The following is a 20,733-nucleotide window of genomic DNA, read 5'->3' as shown; positions in this document are numbered from 1 at the left end:
CCGGCCCGCCAGGGCATCGTCTCCCTTCTTTAATTTATTTATTTATTACTGAACCCACGGGAGCCGGGGCCTCGTCCGCGCTCCAGAGGGACCGGGATACGCGGAGAAACCCCCCCGGCCGCGGCAGGACGGCGGCGCGCCCGGCTCCGCGCGGGAAGGGGTTCCCGCCTGCCCGGCCCCAGCACTTATCCGGAGGGGCCGGGCGGGCGCCGGAGCCCCCGGAGCGGCGCGCGGCCCCGCGCAGCACTTAGGCCCCGCTCCGGCGGCACTCCGGCCGGCGCCGGCACCTTTAGCACTTGCGGCCGCTCCCGGGGCGCTGGGGGGCTGCGGCCGCCCCGCGCCCAGCACTTAGGGCTGCGGTGCTCCGGGCGGCTCCGCGCCGCGGGTTATCCCAGGGCTCCGTCCCTGCTCCGCGCTCCAGCCTGGTGGGCGCCGGAGTCCCTCGGGAGCCCGGGACGCGGCCCTGGACAAGCCTGGCCGCCCGGCGCCTCTCCCCCCGCGGCGGATCCCGCTCCGGCACCGGGATGTCGGGGTGTCCGCGCGGGAGCCGGGAGCGCTGCCAGGGCCGGGGCCGAGCCCAAGGGTGCCGGGCTGGCCGGCTGCCCCGCCGGGCTGTTTGCCCAGCGTGTCGTTGCTGTGCGTGATGTCTTAGCTTATTTTTGTCCGTCCATCTCTGTTTTGGGGAGGTTTCTGGTATTTTTGTTCCTTTTTTTCCTCCTTTTCCTGTTGTTGCCAAGGGGGCGTCCGGAGGCCGGGGCAGCGGGGGACGAGGTCCGGGCTGGGCAGGGGGCTCTGGGCTTGCGGTGGGCAGAGGGGGTTCATCACACGGCCAGACAGCACTTGAACATCCCCAAAAACGCAAAAAATAAAAACGTGTTGAAAAACTGACACCGAGGAGTTCAGAGCTTGCAGCTCCCGCCTTTCAGCCGGCTCTCCAGGCAGCTCCCAGGGGCATCCGCGGAGCTGATCCACGTGCCCGCGTTGTGCCCACCCGTCTGTCCGGCATCCCTGCACTGGAGCCATGGAGTACCGGGAACCTCAGCACCTCTGCGCTGGAGTCATGGAGCACTGGGAACCTTGGCATCCCTGTGCCGGAGCATCGGGAACCTTGGCATTCCTGCGCTGGAGCCATGGATTGTCAGGGACCTCAGAATTCCTGTGCCAGAGCCATGGAGCACTGGGGACTTCGGTATCCCTATGCTGGAGTGTTGGGAACCTTGGCGTCCCTGTGCTGGAGCCATGGATTGCTGGGGACCTCAGCATCCCTGTGCCGGAACGCCGGGGACCTCAGCATCCCTGTGCCGGAGCATCAGGAATCTCGGCATCCCTGTGCTGGAGCCATGGATTACCAGGGACCTCGTCATCCCTGTGCCAGCGCCGCGGGGCTGCAGCAGCACGGCCAGCTCGGAGCAGGGCTGTTCCCGGCAGGAACGGCTACGGCACAGCCGGCCGGGGGCATCCCAACATCCCGGATCGGCTCGTCCGGGGCTCCCTGCGCCCGCCTTGGTCCCGCTGCCCAAGGGGACATTCCCGGTGCCCGCCAGGCCCCTGCGCTCGGCCCATCCTTCCTCCCGGGAACACTGCTGCCGAGCCCGGCCGGGCCGCGCGCCGGGCGCTCCCGGGAAGCAGCCCCTTTGACCGTCAGCTTTCCTTTGGAAACTCACTTTTCCTGTGATGGACAAACCACATTCGGTCTGTAACTTGGGTTACTGTGTGTATTATAACCACAGCGTCTGTCCCACTTTTTTTTTTTTTTTCGTTTTTCTTTTTTTTTTTTTAATATATATAGACTTTTTGTACAATAAAAAAATTTATATAGCCTAAAAAGACCAAAAAAGCAAACGGGAAAGAGCTGCCGGCCGCTGCGTTTTGCTTGGGTTGCTTTTCCCGCCGCGTCGTCCTCACCGGCCCTGGCGGACTCCCAAGGGGTGACCCCGGCTCTGGGGGTCCCCGGCTCTGGGGCAGGTCCCCTGGGTCACCGCAATGCCCCCCTTGTGTCACTGTGATGCTCCTATGTGTCACCCCATCGGGGAGGCTCTTAGTGCCTCCGGATGCCCCGAGTGGCTCCGGATGCTCCAAGCAGCTCCGGATGCTCCATGCAGCTCCGGATGCTCCATGCAGCTCCGGATGCTCCACATGGCTCTGGAGAAGCTTTAGGTGCTACATGCAGCTCCGGATGCTCCGAGCGGCTCCGGATGCTCCGAGCAGGCCCCTGCGTCACCGCAGCCCCCGGCTCCCCCCGCGCGCCCGGCCCTGCTCCGCTGACCCCGGCTCCGCCGGCCTCGGGAAATATGTTTCCTGATGCTTCTCATTTTTCCCACGCTCCCTGATGCCTGCGCCGCGGAGCAGCACATGAGAGGGGAAGAAATCCAGCCTAAAGCCCGCACCCGGGATGCGGCGGCGCTCGTGTCCCGGCCGGAGCGAACGCGCGGGGCCCGGCTCTCCCCTTAGGCCCCTCCAGGGCCTCTCCTCTCGGTGACCTGAAAGCAGCACAGAAACATCAAGGTGAAGTGACCCCAAAGTCACTCGTGTCCCGGGACGGGCTCTGCTCCGCAGGAGCCGTCCCCTGGGAGCATCCCGGCAGGAGCAGGAGCCCGTTCCCGCATCCCTCCCCACGGCACACATAGGACGGGAGGCCTCCCGCGCGGCGCAAAGCTGCACAGCGCAGATTTACAAGTGTCCCCAAGTGCCGCAGGAGCAGAGCGGCTCCGGGCAGCCTTTATGGAGCCTCATTAGGAGCCGCAGGTATGCCGGGAATGCCGCAGCTAATTACAGCGCTGCCGTGGGGGGGTCAGCGGCCGGGAGCGCGGGGGGACGCGGGGACACGGGCGCGCGGAGGGCGCCGGGCGGCTCCCCGGGAAGGCGCCCCGCGCTCGCCGGCTCTAAGGAGCGCTCGCTGCTGCTGCGGCGCGGCCGGCGCCCCCGGGGGCTGCGCCCCGCGGCACCCCGGCCCGCGCCTGACCTACTTGGCACGGGGACAAACTGGGCCGGGCCGGGCCCCCCGCGGGAGCCCCGGCACGCGGAGCGCAGGGGGCGGCCGGCAGCGCATCCGTTAATCCTCCTCTGGCCCAAACGCACTTCCAGGCCCCGCTCTTTTGTCTCCCTATTTTTGCCAATTTAAACAAAAGCAGCTTTCCCGCCCCCCCTTCGCCTTCCCTTCCCGCGCGCGGCGGCTCCGGGGGCAAGAGGCCGCTGGGAGCGCGGGGCGGCCGCGCGGGAGCGCGCGCGGCACCGGCCGCCCCCCCGCCGCCTGACCCACAGCGCCCGCGCGCATTCGCGGCGCCGGCGTCTGCTCTGAAAGGTGACTTCATGCTGCATTTGGGCCGCGCGCGGCCTTACCAGCTCTCACGCTGCAAGGCCCGGCCCTCCTTTTCTTTCGCTCGCTTTCCCACACTTTCCCCCCGCTCATTGTGCGCCCGCCGCTTTCTCTCGGCGCCTATTCAGCCCAAATTAGTCACGAGCAGCCCCCAGCTCGGAGAGGAAAAATAAATTAGGTGGGGTTTTAAACACAGCATGCCTAGGGTGACTGCGCTGCGGGCGGGAAGGGAAGAGCGCGGCGCGCAGGAGGCGCCGCTCGTGTCCTACCTGCGCCGGCCCGCGCTCCTGCCCGCGCCGCGGCGGCACCGTCCCCACCTGGCTCCGCGCGGAGGCGGCAGCCCCTGTGACACGGGGACAGCTCCAGCGTCCCCGGCGCCGCAGGGCGAGGGGATCCTCGGGGAGGCGGCCGCCCCCTCCGAAGCGCCCCGCGGTCGCGGCGAAGGCGGCCGCGGCGCTCGCGCGGGCAGCGGGCGGCTCCGCTCCAAACGCAACACGAGGCCCCTGCGCGGAGGCGAGAGGGCACCGAGGAGCCGGCCAAGGCTGCAAGGAGTCAACGCGAGCAGCTCTCCCAAGGGGCGGCGCTGGCCCCGGCCCGCGCGGCCCCTGGTGCCCGCGCTTGCACCATCCGCCGCGCTCACAGACGCCACCATTGCCTGGGAGAAGCAGTTTTATTATGAAACCGGGAATGAAATGCAGTGTTTGCCCTGGCGCGCTGTGCAACGCTGCAAGCCAGTAACGAGCAGAAGAGACCGGGAGCCAACTCGAAAACACATCTTACAAAACCCGACATACAAATAAAACCAAACAAAAACCCCGAGCGGAGTCAAGCGATTACATTAAAGCAGGAAGGAGCAAGGGAGCTTCGATTCACTCGGCCACCGGCATCCCAAGGCGACGTGACCCGGACCCCGTGGCTTTTAGCTGCCCTTTGGGAGAGGAAGGAGACGCCGGAGGTTTTGCTCAGTCGCAACGGGTGCATGGACACAAGGGGACAAGAGCGGAACCGGAGCAGTTTGGAGGCTGTCCCATGAAAAATATTTATCTATTGCTTACTAAGAATCAGGTCGAAGCCCCTGGAAAGCTCCATTTGGAGACACGGCCGCTGTTCTCCGGTATCCTAATGGAGCGCGGACAGCGCAAACGTCTCTCCAGCAAGAGGCTACGGTCAGAAATAAAAATGTGAGGATAAAACAGGATTTGGGTCAAAATGCCCGTGTAGGAATGCGGGCAGATGGGTGAATTTCTGCTTCCGCCTGGGGTGCAGGCACCAGCGTGCGGGAAAGCACTGCAGGAGAGGGCAGGAGTGTGCTCGCGAGCGGCCGGTTCTCCAGGAGGGGCGGCGGGAGCCTCGCTCCGCTCGGGAGCCCCGGCAACTCCAGGCTCCTGCGCTCGCCGCTGCTTCCCAGCCATGCAGGGCAGCGCCAGCAACCGCCCGCTGCAGCTCCCTAAGAACAGGGGGGCCGCTCGAAAGGCTGAAACGCACCTAAAAGCACTGAGCGAGCCGGGACAACGCTGCCCTTCGCGCCACTTGGCCAAGAGGGTTTCGGCCGTCTCACCCAACCGGCTACTGTTAGCGCAGCAGAGGGAACCGAGTTCCCGCACAGCTACCAAGAACTTCCAAGGCTTTTAAAACACGGGTCCTAGGATAACACCGGAGCTTTCCCGCACTGGCTGGCAGCTCGGAGAAGACTGCGGTTCCTTCAGCAAGTCTGGGGGTTATCCAGCTCGACAGAGATGCTCTGAAGCAAGAAGAGGACAAAATAAAATCCAGCCTGAGAATAAAGAAGGTTTCTTTAAGGAGAGAAATGCATCACTGAGCTTGATGGACCTGGGAAGCACGGAGGCAGCGGCACAAACCCCGAGGGCCTCGCGCGGCCGGCGGATGCAGCACCCGGCAGGCTCCGCTTGCCAACACGCTGCCGCTTTCCCCCTCCTTGTTGTAGGGCACCAGCCTCCATCTAAGGTTAGTCCTCACTCTGCTAACCTCCCACGAGCTCTGCCACCCTTCCGTTTGTGGCAATCTGAGACGTTAACCGCAGAGAAAGGCCTTCCTAGCTGTTCACCTGGATGGTTTGCAGAGGAGCCAGAAGGTAAGAGGCCCCGGATCCAAAGCAGGACCCAAAGCAGGACCTGGCTCTCGGGGCGAAGGGTCCCGACCGAGCGGCTGGGCACAGAAGAGGAACCAGCTCAATTTGAGGGCCCGTTTGCAGGTGGGACAAGAGGACCAGGTCAGTCCCAGGGACGGTAACAGCCCCGAAACGAGCAGACCAGAGAGCGACGCTCCAAATAGCTCCTTGCTTTAGCAGCATAACTTGAATTCTTAAACGAGAAAAGCAACTGTTGAGGGCATAATAAACCCTGCTCTATCTTCATTCCTGAACGTTCTTACCCTTTCTCATCATGTAGCAGAGGCTTTGGGTCCTATCGTAGCTCTATTGAAGAGGCAGAATGCGGTTCTCTCCTGCGCACAATACAGACACTGCCCAGCAGCGCTTCGAGGGCACAGGGATATTCTCCATCCAATCCACACGGACAACGCACCTGGCTCAAGCTGCTGTGAATGACCACATGAGCAGCAGGAAAACAGAACCAGACCGCAGGCCACCAAAGATGCAATAAGAACAGCGCCTTCTTTTCGCTCTACATCTTTTCTTTTTAAAACTTTGCAACTTGAAAAAATAAGTAGCACAATCGTACAACTACGGGGGGGTTCCCTGTCTACTCATCACTAGGTCCTAGAGAAAGAGAGTGTGGGAGTGAGGGAAGGGGAGGGAGAGAGTGAGGAAGGAAGTGTATGCACGCACTCAAGAGGCACACTGCGAACGGGCTGGGGCGGAACGGGAGGACATCACACGATCCCAAAGCGCTCTGCTCTTTTCCTCTTCTTCGCCTGCAAAAGAAGAGTTGCAAGAGAAATTAAGTCAAAAGAGAAGAAACGAATGAGCAAGTGTTTTTATTTGTGTTCTCCCGCACGAGCCGCTCGGTGCAGATGCCACCCGTGGCTCCAAGGCCGTCGCTGTCGCTCAGAGCGTGTTTTATACCCGGGTTAGGCAGGTGCCAACGAGGTTTTTACCCTGTTTTCACCCAAACAAACAGAGCCCCGCCGCCAAAATCCCAGAGCACAGGCATACAGTGCCCTGAGGTGAAGGGCCTTCAGCAGCACTGTATCCTGTGGGCAACGCGCCACAAAAGGGCTGGAGCTGGGAACAATGACGACTTTAGAGGCCTCGAAACCCTTCCAGGCAGTGGGGAGGTGGGAAATGTAAAAGGGCAAAGGGTTAACACTCTTCTATTCATGGAAAAGGTGAGAGGGACACACTAAAAGGCATTAAATATACTATTCCGTCTCTCAGATATGCCTTTAAGCCGATACACGAGGGGCGTATAAATCTTAATTTTTAGCAGGATAAATAGCCCGGGGGCAACAGAAGCCCTAATCAAGAATCTCCAGGGGAAAGGTGCATTTGAGTGCACACAATACCAGTAAAAAGACCTTTTTGTTCCAGGCACAATCCATAAGTGACCTAACGGAAAAGCATGGAATCCCTCAGCCCAGCCGCCCCCTCCGCTCGCCCTCAATAGGGAGCTCATTCTGCCGGGCCCAGCGCTGGGAACGCCGCTCCCTTCAGCAGGAGCCTCCAGAGAAAACCCAGGGAGCTCCCGAGACCCCATCCGAACTGCTGGGATTGCTCCTAGGGAGCCATCCCGTCGGGAGCGCAGGGAACCTGCCCCTCGCACGCCCAATCCCGGGGCCATCTAAGAGGTTTTGGGGACACAGCCACTCACCCTCCTGCTGTTTGCCTGGGAAAAGAAGGGTGCCCGGGGCAGGAGGAGCCCTCTGTGTTGAAGCAAAGGGTGTTTGGAGCAGCGTGGAGCAGAGGAGCGAAGCCTGCGCTCGTGTCTGGCTCCCTGCTATGTTGTGGATCCCCGTGGATTTATTGATGGGGACCTACCATAGCCATCCGAGGGGAAGCGAGCGGAGTAGAGCGAAGAGAGTGCAGGGAAGGGGAGCAGCCAGAGTGTGTCAGTGCAGGGGGGAAGGAGTGGTGAAAACCTGCAATTTGGGGGAATTCTGCCTTTGGGGGAGCCCTCCGTGCTGCTCTGTAGGTGGAGGAGCTGGAGGCCAAGCAGCTCTCAGCTCGCTGCGCTCCAAAGCCGCCTATTCCCAGCAGGAGCTGGGAAAAACCACAGCGGACGGGACAGCAGCAGCTCAGGACTCCTCACGAGGGGCAGGGAACGAGGGACAGGGATGGCATCCGGCAGCGCAGGGACGTCCCAGGTGGGCAGTCATAATGCCACCTCCCGGGACACTCTCTCCTCCGCCTCTCCGGCCTGGCAAAGCCCCTTTACCTCTGTGTCCTCTGTAGCTGCGGCCCCGGCCGAACTCGTCACGATGCCAAACCGCTCCTTCCTCTTCTTCAGCTTCTCATCCTCCTCGCTCTGCCACAAAGGAGGACAAAGAGGTGACTTCCCGGCAAGGCCCCGAAAGCGGCGCGTTACGGTCAACCACCTTCCTCCTGCCCAGCGCCCGCGGCTTTGGGCCGCAGGGGGAAGCTCAGCCTTGCTCTGCCGTCTCGCCTCTTCCTACCCCGAGCGAGCTAATTCCAAGCAAATTCCAACCCCAGGCCTCCAGGTCCTCGTTTCTTAAGGTTCTCCATAAAAACTGGATGCTTTTACATGTGCTGCCCCCCGCCCACGCTCGCGTCCTGGCCACCAGCAATAGCTGACACTAATCGTCACCCCCTTTTTGGGGGGCTGTTTCTCACTGTTTGGGGGCTCTTTCTGCCCTTGCCCAGAGCCTCTGCACAGCCCAGGCTCCCGGTTACTCGGCCGTTCTCCTGTCCCTTCCTTGCCCACCGCTTGGCCGAGCTCCCTTCCCGGTGTTTCCCCCGGGAGGCGGGAGAGGACCCCGCGCGGGCACCGCTGGCCAGGGCGAAACCTCCGCTGGGACCGGAACGGCAGCCGGGGGAGCCGAACCGGGACCGGCAGGTGGCCCCGCGGCGGCTGCCGCCTCTTACGCAAGCGCCGCGGCCTCATTAACGGCGCCGCGGCCGCGTGTTGTGGCAACACAGGCGACCGCGGGGCGTTAATTGAGGAGCTCGGCTCCGTCATCGCCCAGCGCAGCCCCTGCTCCAGCAGGGACACCCGGAGCACGGGGCACCGGGGCGCATCCCGGTGGGTTTGGGAGGTCTCCAGAGCAGGAGACTCCCTGGGCAGCCTATGCCAGGCTCAGGCACCCTCACACCAAGGAAGTTCTTCCTCACGGGCACGTGGAGCTGCCTGGGCTTCAAACTGTCCCCATTGCCCCTTGTGCTGGCAATGGCCACCATGAAGAAGGGCTTGGCCCCTTCCTCCACATCCTCCCCTCAGGTCCCTGGGCGCATTGACCGGGTCCCCTCTCAGCCAGGCACGGGGAGCACCGGGCACCGGCACAGCACACAGAGGCGGCCCCGGCGCCTTCGCTCACCTGCCCGCTGCCCCCTCCGCTCCCTTTACGCTCCGGCCACGACGGTGATTTTGTCGAGTGCTAAAAGCAAGCGGGGCGCAAAATGGGGAGGAAGAGCTTGGAAAAGGCTGCGGGAGAAAGGGCGAGCCCAGTAGCCCAAAGTCTCTCCTCGGAGCTGGGAAACAGGCGGCGCGAGGGCACTGGCAGGCGGCACGCGGCTGCGCTGCGCGGCACTAACTGCGCTGCTCCCGGTTCTACGCGGCCGTTCCGGGCGTGGAGATGCCCACGCAGCCGGAATCCAGGAGGCCGAGGTAGGTCCCATGTTTAAGGGCTCGCCCGCAGCTCCCGCTGCTCATTCCCTTCTCCATGGGCACTATCCAGCGGCTGCGGAGCTGCCCGCGCGGATCCAGCCCCAAGGGATCCGGATCCGGGCGAGCTGCAGCCAGCAGCGCACGGAGCTGCCCAGGACGTCTCCGCATGGGAAGCGGGAATCCCAGGCCGACCACGAAGGAGCCGGAGCAATGAGAGGGAAGGCTCGGAGAGGCTGCGCTGGGCACTCAGGGCAGCCTCGCGCACGGAGGCCGCTCCGGGCCTCGCGTTCCCGGTTTTCGGAGCCCCGCGCCTCGGCTCCGGCGCTGGCCGCTCTCCCAGCTCCCGCAGCCACGTGACGGATGGCGGGATGAAAAGCAGAACCCTGGGGCCTTCAGGCGACGGGAGATTAATGACGACACGGCCTTGACCTCCACAGGGAACGGCTCCGGAGCGCTCAAGGGCGAGCGCGCTTCCAATTTCCCAGCGGGAGGGAAGGAGAGCGGCTCCCCGTTATTCTCCCCAACACTGCAATCCCGCACGCCCAGCTGTCGCCTGCACCTTTGTGAAATGCATCCCGGTGGATTTGGCCCTCCTGGCTCTTTCTCCTCGCCTCGAGGAGTCCTCGAGCGGATCAGCGAGCTGGGGACACAAAGTGACAGCACGGGGACTGTCCGTGCGGTCGTGTCCGGCCTCCGGCTCCACAGAAAACCCTCCGGAATGCCCAGCAGAATCCCCGCATTCCCTCCTCTCCAAACTGGGGTGGCTCCGGCATCTCCAGCTTCACTTGGAGCTTTTGCTGGGGGAATCGAGCACAGAGGGACGGACGAGCATCCAAACCAGGAGGTGACAGTGCTGGCTCCCAATCCATACAGATCTCCAATCGGATCCAATAAGATCTCTAATCCATTTTGCTCAGCTGCATGACAGGAACGTCCACTAAAGCCAGGGCGCAGGATCCGCATGGAAATGCCTTTCTGTTCCCACCCTCCGATAGCCCAATTCCCACACGCGCATCCAAGACCCACGGCAGAATTCCCAAGCTCTGAACAGCCCCATGGAAAAACAACGCCGCATCCAGGACTGGACTAAGAGTCAGTGCTCCCCTAACACCAGAGCAAAGCTCAGCTCTTTTCCCCATTCTCTCACCTCCAAGCAACTCGGCCAAGCCTGACGCCAGGATGTAGGAACCGCAGGAGCGGATCAACTGGATAAACTGGGAAAAGGTTGCTGTTGGAAGCACTAAGAGCCGGGTTATCCTGGAGACAGCCACTTCCTTCATGCACGCCAGCAAAGTGGAGCCGCACGGAAAGCAAAATCCTTGTTATGGGGAGTGAAATGAGCATGAGAGCCGGGAGCGACGGGAACTACGACGGGAACACGGCGGGAGGCACCTGGGTGGCACCTGCAGCACCGGCACAAGCGCCCTGGCACAGGGAAAGGCACAGGGGGACGCGGCTCCCCTTGGGAAGGGGCTCCGTGCCGAGGACCCCAGGACAAGGGCACATGGAGGGGACACACAGGGGTGCTCCAGGCGGGATGTGCGACCCCAGAGTGCAGCCCCCGGCTGGCAGGGGGTTAATCAGCTAATTGCTCGCGAGGCCGCCCGAGCCCCCCGCGTTACAGGAGATACAGGAGCCAATTAGCGGAGCCTGCTCCGAGGGGAAGGTGTTCGAGGAGGCGGCGCGGAGGTGCCGAGCAGGGCTTTCATGTGCCCCCGAGGCCTCCTGCTGCCCGTTTGGTGCCGGCCCTTCCCAGCAGGACGCTCACGGGGCTGTTTCACAGACAAGGAGCCAAGGCTGCGCGGGGAGAAGGGCTCGCTGCCCCCTCGGCAGCATCGCAGCCTGCATCCCGAAGCCGGGGCTGCCCCGGCTCCGCGGGGAGCAGCTGCTGCGGGGAGGGGCCGGCTCCAAGCCGGGGGGGTTAAACCCAACGCCGGGGGGGTTAAACCCAACGCCGGGGGGGTTAAACCCAACGCCGGACCGAGCGGCAGCCCCGGGGCAGGCGGCGTGCGCGGTACCGGGGGCAGCCGCCACCTCCGTTCCTTCCACAACCCCCTTTGCTGCCCGGGACACACGAGCACCTGCCCGGGGCGCCGCTCCGCGCGGCCGCTTTCCCTCCGGAGAGCATTTTAACCTTGGAAGATTCCTCCAGCACGGAGCGCTACCAGAGGGGGAAGGGGGTTCAAAGCTGGAGCTGAGTTCACAGCCGGCAGCGCGGCTCTGAATCCCCCCGGCTCCGCTTCGCCCCCCTGCATCCGCAGCCCTTCCCCGCGCAATCTGAATGGGAAATGAAGTGTGGCTCCGGGGAGACAATGCTTTATTGTCAAGTTTTTGCAGCGCCGCGCGCTACGAGAACCTGCCGCGCCGCATGTAAACAGGCGCGAGCGCCAGGCTCCTCCGTAATGAAAAGCTATAAAGAACACCCAGGTGGGAAGCACAATACGAGCAGCTAATTGAAGGAACCAATAATATTCCTCCCAGGAATGCGGGAGCGGGTTCCGCTCGGTGGGAGAAGCCGCTTGGAAGCTCATGAACTCGGCTTCCTGGTGAAGCCAATAAAAAAGGGGGGAGGAAAGGGGAAAGAAAAGGGGGACAGAGGCCGCGGGGCCGCTGCGGGATCCCCGCGTGCCAGCCCGGGGCCATAAACGGTGACGAGGCAGCTACTGCTCCCCGAACCGGGAGCTCCCCGCAACCAGGTTCCTGATGCTTGAGCAGCCTCTGAGCCCGGCTCCGAGGCCCCGGCTCCTTCCCCACCCCCAAAGGGAGCACAGAGGGAAGCGGGGAGGGAAGGGGGGTGGAAACCCCCAGCGAGCTCCACTGCGGGCTATTTTCTACATCAGTGCGTTCCCAGCGGCGGCGGCAGCGAGCGGAACGCTCCAACACGGAGAAACCGGCGGCAAGAAACAGGGCAGATGCATCCCCCCGAGGAGGAGAGGGGCTCCGGCCCAGGGATGGAGGAAGGAGCAGCCTCCCTCCGACGGCAGCTCTCCATGCCAACACTATCCAGCCACCAGGGCTGGACGATCCCTTTTTGCAGCCCTCTCCGAGCGCGAGAGGCCTGAGCGCCGAGCAGGGAAAAAGGCTATTTCAGCGCCCGGGATGTCGCAACGGTTTTGCGGTATATTTATCCTTTCCGAGTATATTTATGATCCCGTCTCTGGGGGATCTGCTTTGCCTCGACACGCTGAACTCGGCCTCGTCCCAGTTTGCCACGGGAGGCGTTGGAGGGAGCGGGGAGGACGCTCCGAGCGCTCCCGGTGCCTTCCTAGCAAACGGTGGGGAACAAACTGCCCGCTACACACGAGGACCGGGAAAGAAGGGAAGCTCAGAGGGATTTTTCACGTAAAATAAGCAGTTTTAAGACAAAAAAAAAGCCCCCTACCAAGCTCATGTCATCAGGAGTTATTTCCTACCAGGGAGCTCTGCACGCGTCTTTGGAGAGCTCATGACTTTCCTCTTCACACACTTGGCTCCTGCCCGAGCCTGAAACGTGCACTTAAACAGCACATATCAAACACCTGAAAACAAACCGATTTGACCCAAAAGGGTCCCTCCGAGCTCTGAGGAGCGATCTCAGAATTCACCACCTCCGCTCCCAGGCCGTAACTTCTGCCAAGCTGCACACACCGCAAAGAAACAGGGGGAGAGACGCAGGGAAAGCTGCTGATGGGCCTCCCCTGCACGAGCCACACGTAAAGCCAGCAGCAGGAAGGTCGGGAGAGGCTACGCTAGGAGCTGCAGCCCCGGGCTAGGCTGGAGGTGCAGGGACTATCCTGGAGGCCAATGCACCTTACCTTCTTGGAGAGCGAAGAGACATTCAACCCAAATCTTTGAGCCCTCTCCTTTAATTTATCCATGTTTACCTACAAAGACATAGGAAACAATTTATTTCTTTTCTTTTCCAAGCCGGCGTCACTCAAACCGCAGGGCTGGGGAGGCCGCTGCCTGTTGGGAAGGTGTCCCAGGACACAGACCCCGCTCATGGAAAAGCTGCCCTGGGGGAATTCCTTGCAGCACCAACGCTCGGCCAATTCCCACCAACTCCCCCGGGCACCGAGGGGAAGCCGGGCCCATAACCCAAAAAACCCATATCCAAACGGGGAATGACCGTGACAGGTCCCACTCCCCGTCTCCAAGGAACTCGGACCGGTATCGGCACCAGTGCCCAGTCCTCCTGTAGCAGCAACACAAAATTAAGCTTTCCCAACAAAGCTGATGAGGTTCCTAGGTCTAGTGCTTTGCTCTGGCTGCCATGGGCTTGGGAAACCACTGCTGCATCCTCCCTCTTCCCAAAATAAGTGAAATTCCCCAGAAAAGCCACTGCTGTGGCACTTATCCCTAAGGAAATTGCTGAGCAGACATGAAGGGAAGGAATTCCATGGAGGAAGACCTGGTGCTATCCTGCTGCACAGGTTTCCATGCAAAATCTTGGCACACTTGGCACAAGAGAAACCTGTAACATTCCCTAGGGAGAGATCCAGGCTCAGAATGAGCTTGGTGCATCTTCCACTCATCCTCCTTTGCAACGGACAAGCACCAAGGGAGCTGCTCAGCATGTTTGGGACGCAGGGCCCTGCGAGCTTTGCTGCTCCCTACTTAGACTTGGAAATCAGACCAGCCAAGCAGCTTTGCCCCTTGCAAGCACAGAATAATTTCCTACAGGTCATTCATCATTTCCAGCCCTGACGCACAATTCAAGTCCCTCAAAGACAGAGAATGAAGAACAGGCATGTGAAACAAATCAAACACCCCTTTTTGCTCCTTTCAGTACTTCACTCTTTAAAAAAAAAAGAAAAAAAAACAGCTAATCTGAGAAAACTGCAAGTCACAAGAGGCAGCTGGACCCTATGAAGGGATGGGGACCTATCTAGTTTTCAGTACAAGTGGAGCATCAAGTCGGGCTGCTTCATTAAACTCGTGTCCCACAGAGGTCCTTCCTCAGACCATTTGGGCAGTTCAGAGTGCACCCAAGCCGGGAGGAAACCACAGCTCGGGTTAGAGGCCTGGCCAGCAACAGTTTCTGAGCAAGAAGAAGGTCTTACCGTGGGTTTGCTGTCTGCAGAGAGGCCTGAAACAAGGAAGTAAGGGGGAAAAATGGTTAGAAAAGGAGAATTACGAACAGAAGCTCATCTGAAAGGACGTTCAGCCAAGTCCCAACTGCTGGAACCCCCAGGCACCCATGACCCCTTCTCCCCGGTTTCTACCTCTGCTCACTACACAACTTGTCTCCAAATCTTTTTCACCTCCTAATCGGCTACTCCAGCTGCAAAATCGCTGCCATTCTCACCTTGCTACGACTGATAAAGCTGGCATTTTTTGAGGAATCTGAAGAGGGTTTGGTGCTCAGATAGCCCAGTCAGCCTGGTGTCTCCCAGCTGTGCTCAGAAGTAGGTGCTAGCAAGTGGCTGAAGCACCAGGGATTACTTGTCCTTTCATCCCAATTCTACAATTGCCCACTCAGAGCTTCTGAGTGAAAAACAGACAGAAATCAAAGCAAAAAGAGTCCCACTAGTGACTTTTTTCCAGAAATAATTGAAGATCTGCAGTAAAGTCACTCCACAACCTGGTTCTGTGTGTTCTCCTCACCTTTAGTGGAAACTGGGGCCATTCCAAACCTGTGGAAAGCAAGCAAAGCTTTGTCAGAGACTTGGGCAGATACATGGGAGAAAAATATCCAGCATTCCAAGACCTACAGCTGGGGAAGTGTCACCTTTTCCTTCACTTTTTCTAAGTGCACTCAAGATTTACTGGAATCCAGGAATACCAACTCATGTAACTACTGCAGCAACTCTCACCTTTTCTCTGCAAACAGCAGCTCAACACTTCATAGAAGCAACCTCAATGTCCCAAAAAAAAAAAAAAAAAAAAAAAACCTAGCTGGATTTACAATTAACACACAATTAGCTACTTTTCCCTTTCATTACTCTGTTTTTCCAGACTACTTAACTGGTATTTCAGCCCTAACAACCTGTAAAGCTCCCGTGCTCCACAAGTGGATGTATCCCAGTTTTCCGGAGCGGGTCTCCTGCCTTGAGAGGCCACCTCGAGATCCACGTCTGTGCCCCGCCCCAACACAATCTGCCACCCAGAAAAGTGTCCCCAGGGGCCACCAAAGCAGGAAAGGCCACGGACGCAGACTCACCGAGCTGCACGGGCTGCCTTCTTGCTCTCCAGGCTCACGGGCACGTTGAAGCGTTCCGCTCTCTTTTGCATTCTCTGGAGCAGGGAGAGGAAAGGGAGCAGGTGAGCAAGAGCAAAGGCCTGGAGCGAATGGGAAATGGGAATGCAGACAGGAAGAGGCTGCAGACGCAATGCCGGACATGACCTGACCTGGAGCATGTGGAAAAAGGGAATGCAGGCAGGAAGAGGCTGGAGATGCAATGCAGGATGCGCCCTGCCAGGTCCCACCACCTCTGGAACACACGCTCGAGAAAGAAATCTTATGGCTTTTATACAGGTATAATAAAAAATACATATTTTGCAGAAAACTCAGCTACAGCCAGTTGCAATAGCAAACACTTTTTCTTCCTGGGCTCTAGCTGCCTTGCCCTGAAAGATATTTCATTGCTCTGTCACTAAGTCTGTCACTAGGAAAAGGGACGTGCCAAAGGAGAACAGGAGCAGGGAGCTGACACACACGGACGACTTTCCACAGGAGACAAGGCTGTGATTAGGCTCAGAGTTTGTCATTAGCAGCACAACTGAAGACAAAATTCATCTACAAAGGACGGATCTGATGCCAGAGAGGTTTCCAGGAGACTGGAGCATCTGCCTGAGACTCAAAACACCCGGGAAGTGCCGAGGTTTGCACCTACAAGTATTAAATTCCCTGAAAAGCTGAAGGGAAATGTTTAGCATTTTATTGTTACCCAAGAGCACAAAAATGTGTTTGGAGCTTGAAAGGTTAGAGAAACAGATATTAGTTTAATAGAAACATTTACTTTAGCAGAAAAACACAGCGAGGAGTGTAATAAATATCTGCACCAAAACACTAGAGTTTAGAAGAGACAGATCAGGAACTAGAGCTCACTTCTGAGGGCGTCAAGACTAAAGAACTTCTAATTCAACTGAGAAACACACTGAAGACTGAAAAAAAATGTGCATTATTCAGATCAAAGCATATCTCCTTGTTCTCTCCCCAATACCTTGAAGAATAGGAATACTCAAAAGAAATGCCACCAAGCTGGCAGCTTTTAACAGGATTCCACTACAGAAGGGCCATCCTAGCTCAGAATAAAGACTTCCTCCACACCTTAGCATCCTGTCTGACAGTGCCCATAAGGAGATGTTAGAAGAGCATTAAGATCAAAGCAAAAAGGTGTTTTGCCCTCTATATTCCTTCCCAACCCTGCGGAATCCGCAGCTAATGACACCCTGAGTTATGGGCTGCATTCGTTTAACCCTGACGGGCTTCTCTGCTCTCCAAGGGGCTCTTGGAACTCGCCTGCACTTCTGGCATCTGAATATCCTCCTGCAATGCCTCCTACTATGCACTATGTGGAAAACAAAAAATAATCCCTTTTATCTCCAAACATTTACATCAGGACTCTGCTGAGACTGGTTGACATTCATTAAAAAGTGTTTTCCCTGTGTTTGTCCAAAATTCGAGGAAAAAGAAAAAGTGTAATTAAGTGTAATTTCAAGTTCACTTAATGAGCTCTTTAAGCAACTATTGGCAAGAGCAGCCCCCAAAGCGCAGGCGACATCACTCCTTTAGCAAGACCCCTGGTTTGCATCAGGTTCCAGCTTTCTCTCCCTTCTCCCCTCGGCTGAGGTCATAATCCTCCGCTTGCGACATCGCGCCCGTTGCTGGGGAAATGCTCGTGTCACAAGCAGAAGATTAAAACTCCAAAGCAGTGGCTGAACAGCAGGGAGACAAGAGTCATGTTTTCACAGCGAGGCCTTTCTTACGGAGCTCAAGCGGAGGGGAAAGAAAAAAAAAAGACAAAGGGGAAAATGTAGAGAAATGGAAGCAGATTCCTGAAACCCTAAGTTTTGCAAAGCTCTCCCAGAGGAATCCGCAGTTTCTAGGGTGTTTATTTTTAAAAATGCAGCAAATATAAGTCATAAAGTTACAGGAGATAAAGATGAGATGATTTGCTGGCTCTTATCAGTTCATCCCCAAGTGATTATTCCCCAAAGCTTTGGGGTTTTGCATGTGTGAAGCAATCGGCCTGGCCGCAGTTCTCCAGGACTGGAATTCTGGGGAATTCTGCAGCGGTGCTTCCATGTCAGCTATAGTAGATAGGGAAATACGGATCGTACCCTAAATGGGTCAGCACTCTGCTAGGGCAGTCTACAACCAGCAACTGCTCGTTAATATAAACACCATGGAAAAGAAAAGCAGGTTTGCTATGGAAGCACTGACACACACGTGTCTCAGCATGTCGCAGGGGGGAATTTTATGGAAAATGAGAAAGGAAATGGACACATCAGAGAAGGGGGTGAAGAGGCAGAAAGAACCTTACCTCCATCTGCGATATTTCTGATGTTATTTTCACTACTTTCTTTTCTGTATTCCTAAAGGGGGGGAAAAGAGACAAATCAGAACCAGTCCCGTTAACTTTGCACCCATAGCAGGTGTCAAGGCTCCCTCCCTCAGCACCCTCCTTTGGCAGCACCTACGATAACAACCGAGGGGCTGCTTTTAGATAAAGGGCCACAACCATCAATCCCTTATGGGGCCACAACTACCCTCCAGTCTAGAGCTCAGGGGTCAATGCTGGAGTGGAGGATGAACACTGCGGAATTTATAGCCAAGACCTGCGGTGTGTTAGTGGCAGAATGTGTGCGTGTGTCCTAGGGAGCGCCCTGGGCGGACAACATTCTGCTGCCAAATTCCTCTAGCAGGGATGGGTGGCTGCCTGGGAGCCCTAAAATCGCCGGAAGCACCAACCCCATGCCCAAGTGGCTCAGCCCTTGCCCAGGGAAGCTCAGGGGCAGAAATCCCTTCACTTAAGGCAAGAGAACCACGCTGCGATTCAGAGAGGGGGGCTGCAGAAGGCTCCGAAACGCGGGGTGGATATTGCAGCAAGAGGCCACGTCGAGCAAATCACCTCCTGCACATCCTAAGGCTCTTAGCAGTAACATTCAGCTCTTGTTAGAAGCCAAAAGCCTCAACTGCAGGCCCTGCAGAGCTTTATTCCTTTATGGCCCTCAAATACAAAGGGTTGCTCTGTTCTAGTTCATGGGACAGCCACAGGCCACTCTCCCCAGGTCAGCACCAGCATCCCCAGCTCGGGCTCCATTTCAAACACACACTTCTTTAACAACGTGCAGCTGCCAACAGCAGGACCAGTAAAAAGACTAAACGAAAATATAATGGTGTGGGCGGGCTCCCAAGTTTATGCTCTGAAAACAGAGCTGAGGCTGGAGGGAGAAAACAAAAGGGGAAGAGACAAAGTTCGGAAGTTCCCAGGCTAAATGAAATAGCATCATCCTCTTCCAAACAACTCCCATAAAACAGTGGGTCACAGCCAGCCTCATTAAGGTCCCCCATTTAGAAAAACGTGCTGCTTTTGTTCCAGATTCCTGGACAGGTTTCTCATTTTATGCCCTGAAAGGTAGTAATGGTTTAATGACACTTTCACAGGAAGCAATTTGGCCCCGGAGCTGGGACGTGCCGCTGGCCGGGTGTCCCGGCGGCGCCGCCACCGGCGGGCCCAGGACGCCCCCTCCTGCTCAAGTGCCAGCACGCGCTGTCCCCAAGCTGTCCCCAAGCTGTCCCCACGCAAGGAGAAGCCCAGCGGGCTTCATCTCGCCCAGCTGAGGGCGATTCAACAGGCTCTGCTAGCCCAGGGAGGCTTCGCGCCAGCCCCCTGCCCTTGGAGCTCTTCACTGCTCCGTCCTTTCCCGGCGGGAATCCTTTTCCTCACTCTCCTGTGGCCAAAGCCAGGGAAAAAAGCAGCCCTTGGCTGGTGATCCAAGTAAAACACCTCCTTGTAAAACCATCGAACACAAGGAACTGGGCTTAAAACACAGGATTTGAGGTCCCCGTGGTGCAGCGACAACTCCTTTAGCTCCAGGAGAGCCTCACCAAGCCTGGCAAAGGAGTTGGGGAGCATTTGGAGAAGGCAACATTCCCTCCCGGCCACAGAGCTCCCGCAATTCCCCCCAGTTTGGCTTTGGGCTATTCAGAAAGGATAGTTACACATCAGGCGATTTTACGGGAGGCTCTTCTACTTTGACGGGCGGATCTACCGGCTTCTGCTCTTCTTCCTGCAAGTCAAGGAGTTGGGAAGAGGTCAGGGAATATCCCAGTGCTCTCCATAGCCTAAAAGCCAAGCGCCCAGAGCTCTACATTTCTATTTAGGGATTTCTGAACTACAGAGCAGCGCTGTTAGTAAAACACAGGAGCACTCGGGACAGCAACCAGGCAGTTTCCAACCGTAAGTGACCACCGTCTTTGACCGCGCGTCGCTTAAACTGCTTTTTTGAACTTGGAGAGAAACTTAAGTGCTTGAGAACTTGGGAGTCTTCTGCCCCAGGGCTGTTTAAGCTCTTCAACGAGGCAACGTTTGTAGCAAGGAATAATATTACGTGGTCACGGCCTCAGAGCATCGGCATTTGAGCAGTGGCAGTTTTCACGCACGTGGGCTCCTAGTGGTTTTCCTAAGGCTGCTCCCTTCTCTGGCTTTATTTCCCTTCAGAAAATTCCCTTTATTTCCCTTAATTCCTCTGCAAAGGGGTGGGGAAAAATATATTTTCCATGCAACTCGTACACCTTTCCCACGCAGCAAAAATCTTGACAGTAACAAGTAGAAACTTTCTTCTTTTTCTAGAATTTTACACACTGAGCCCTTTTTCCGCCTGGATCCCTTTACCCTTCTGGCAAAATAAACCCCTCAGCTTTACGGCTCCCTGCCCCAGGCGACCCAGAGCAGCCTGCACCACCTTCCCTCCTTCCTCAAGCGCCTTCTTTCCTAAAAAACACAAAAAAATGCCACCCACAGTAGCTATTGAGGACAAAAAACGAGCGGCTCGTAGAGTGGGTCTCCTATTCAGCACAGCTACAACCACCAAAGAGTGGAACTACCCATTTGGAAATACCCAAACTACCCATTTCTCAAGAATCCTTCGCAACGACGCCGTGCGTTGACAGCCCCTGCACGCTAATGGGGCAACACGGCCAGTGGTGTGAGAAACCAGCTATTTGGGACACAACGGGGAGTTACATTAAAGGCTCTAGGGTTGCACCGAGTTGTCACACGATGTCCCCAGGGCCACCTGGAGGTGAGAGGCGGCAGAAGCCGCGGGCGGCTGCTGGGATCGCCCCGGCAAGCACCCACCTCTATCTCCTCTCCCAGGACGTCTTCCTCATTCGCCTCTTCTTCAGCTAACGGGAAAGAAAAGAGGGAGGTTGTAAGGGCTGCTGCAAGAAGCCAAGGCTTCTGCTTAAAGTCTACTGAGGAAAACACGGGAAACACAGCGGGAGGCACCACACGGGTAGGGTTAAACGGGCGTAATTAGGTGAGGATGGGCCCGCTTGCTCCATGCAGATGCTCCCCGGGGTGTTCGCTGGGTGGGCGCTGCAAAAACAGCCCGTTTTCCTGCAAAACTCCCCCCAGGCAAAGCCCGGAAGGTCCCGGCGATGGGGAGAGCCGGCTCGGGGCAGAGCAACGCTGGGTGCTCGCAGTAACGGGGGAAAGGGGGGGGGGG

At 57.9% G+C, this 20,733-nt stretch overlaps 1 protein-coding gene across 1 annotated transcript in view; it reads right to left on the bottom strand.

Moving 5' to 3' along the window:
- Positions 1–4,135: 4,135 nt before the first annotated feature.
- Positions 4,136–20,733, bottom strand: part of SARNP (SAP domain containing ribonucleoprotein) — a gene marked incomplete at its 5' end in the record, with an annotated part of 19,521 nt that continues 2,923 nt past the window's right edge. Inside the window, 10 exons of the mRNA XM_026047376.1 lie at positions 4,136–5,057; positions 6,123–6,208; positions 7,669–7,758; positions 12,870–12,938; positions 14,118–14,143; positions 14,662–14,690; positions 15,218–15,291; positions 17,544–17,595; positions 19,226–19,293; positions 20,364–20,410. Of these exons, the coding sequence (XP_025903161.1) occupies positions 6,167–6,208; positions 7,669–7,758; positions 12,870–12,938; positions 14,118–14,143; positions 14,662–14,690; positions 15,218–15,291; positions 17,544–17,595; positions 19,226–19,293; positions 20,364–20,410 (497 nt within the window). The remainder of the gene's footprint in view (positions 5,058–6,122; positions 6,209–7,668; positions 7,759–12,869; positions 12,939–14,117; positions 14,144–14,661; positions 14,691–15,217; positions 15,292–17,543; positions 17,596–19,225; positions 19,294–20,363; positions 20,411–20,733) is intronic.

This window comes from Nothoprocta perdicaria, unplaced genomic scaffold, assembly GCF_003342845.1.
Source record: "Nothoprocta perdicaria isolate Ctin4 unplaced genomic scaffold, notPer1 scaffold_497, whole genome shotgun sequence".
NCBI lineage: Eukaryota > Metazoa > Chordata > Aves > Tinamiformes > Tinamidae > Nothoprocta > Nothoprocta perdicaria.
The sequence above is the reverse complement of the archived record's forward strand: the minus strand, read 5'-3'. Positions and strand labels throughout refer to the sequence as shown.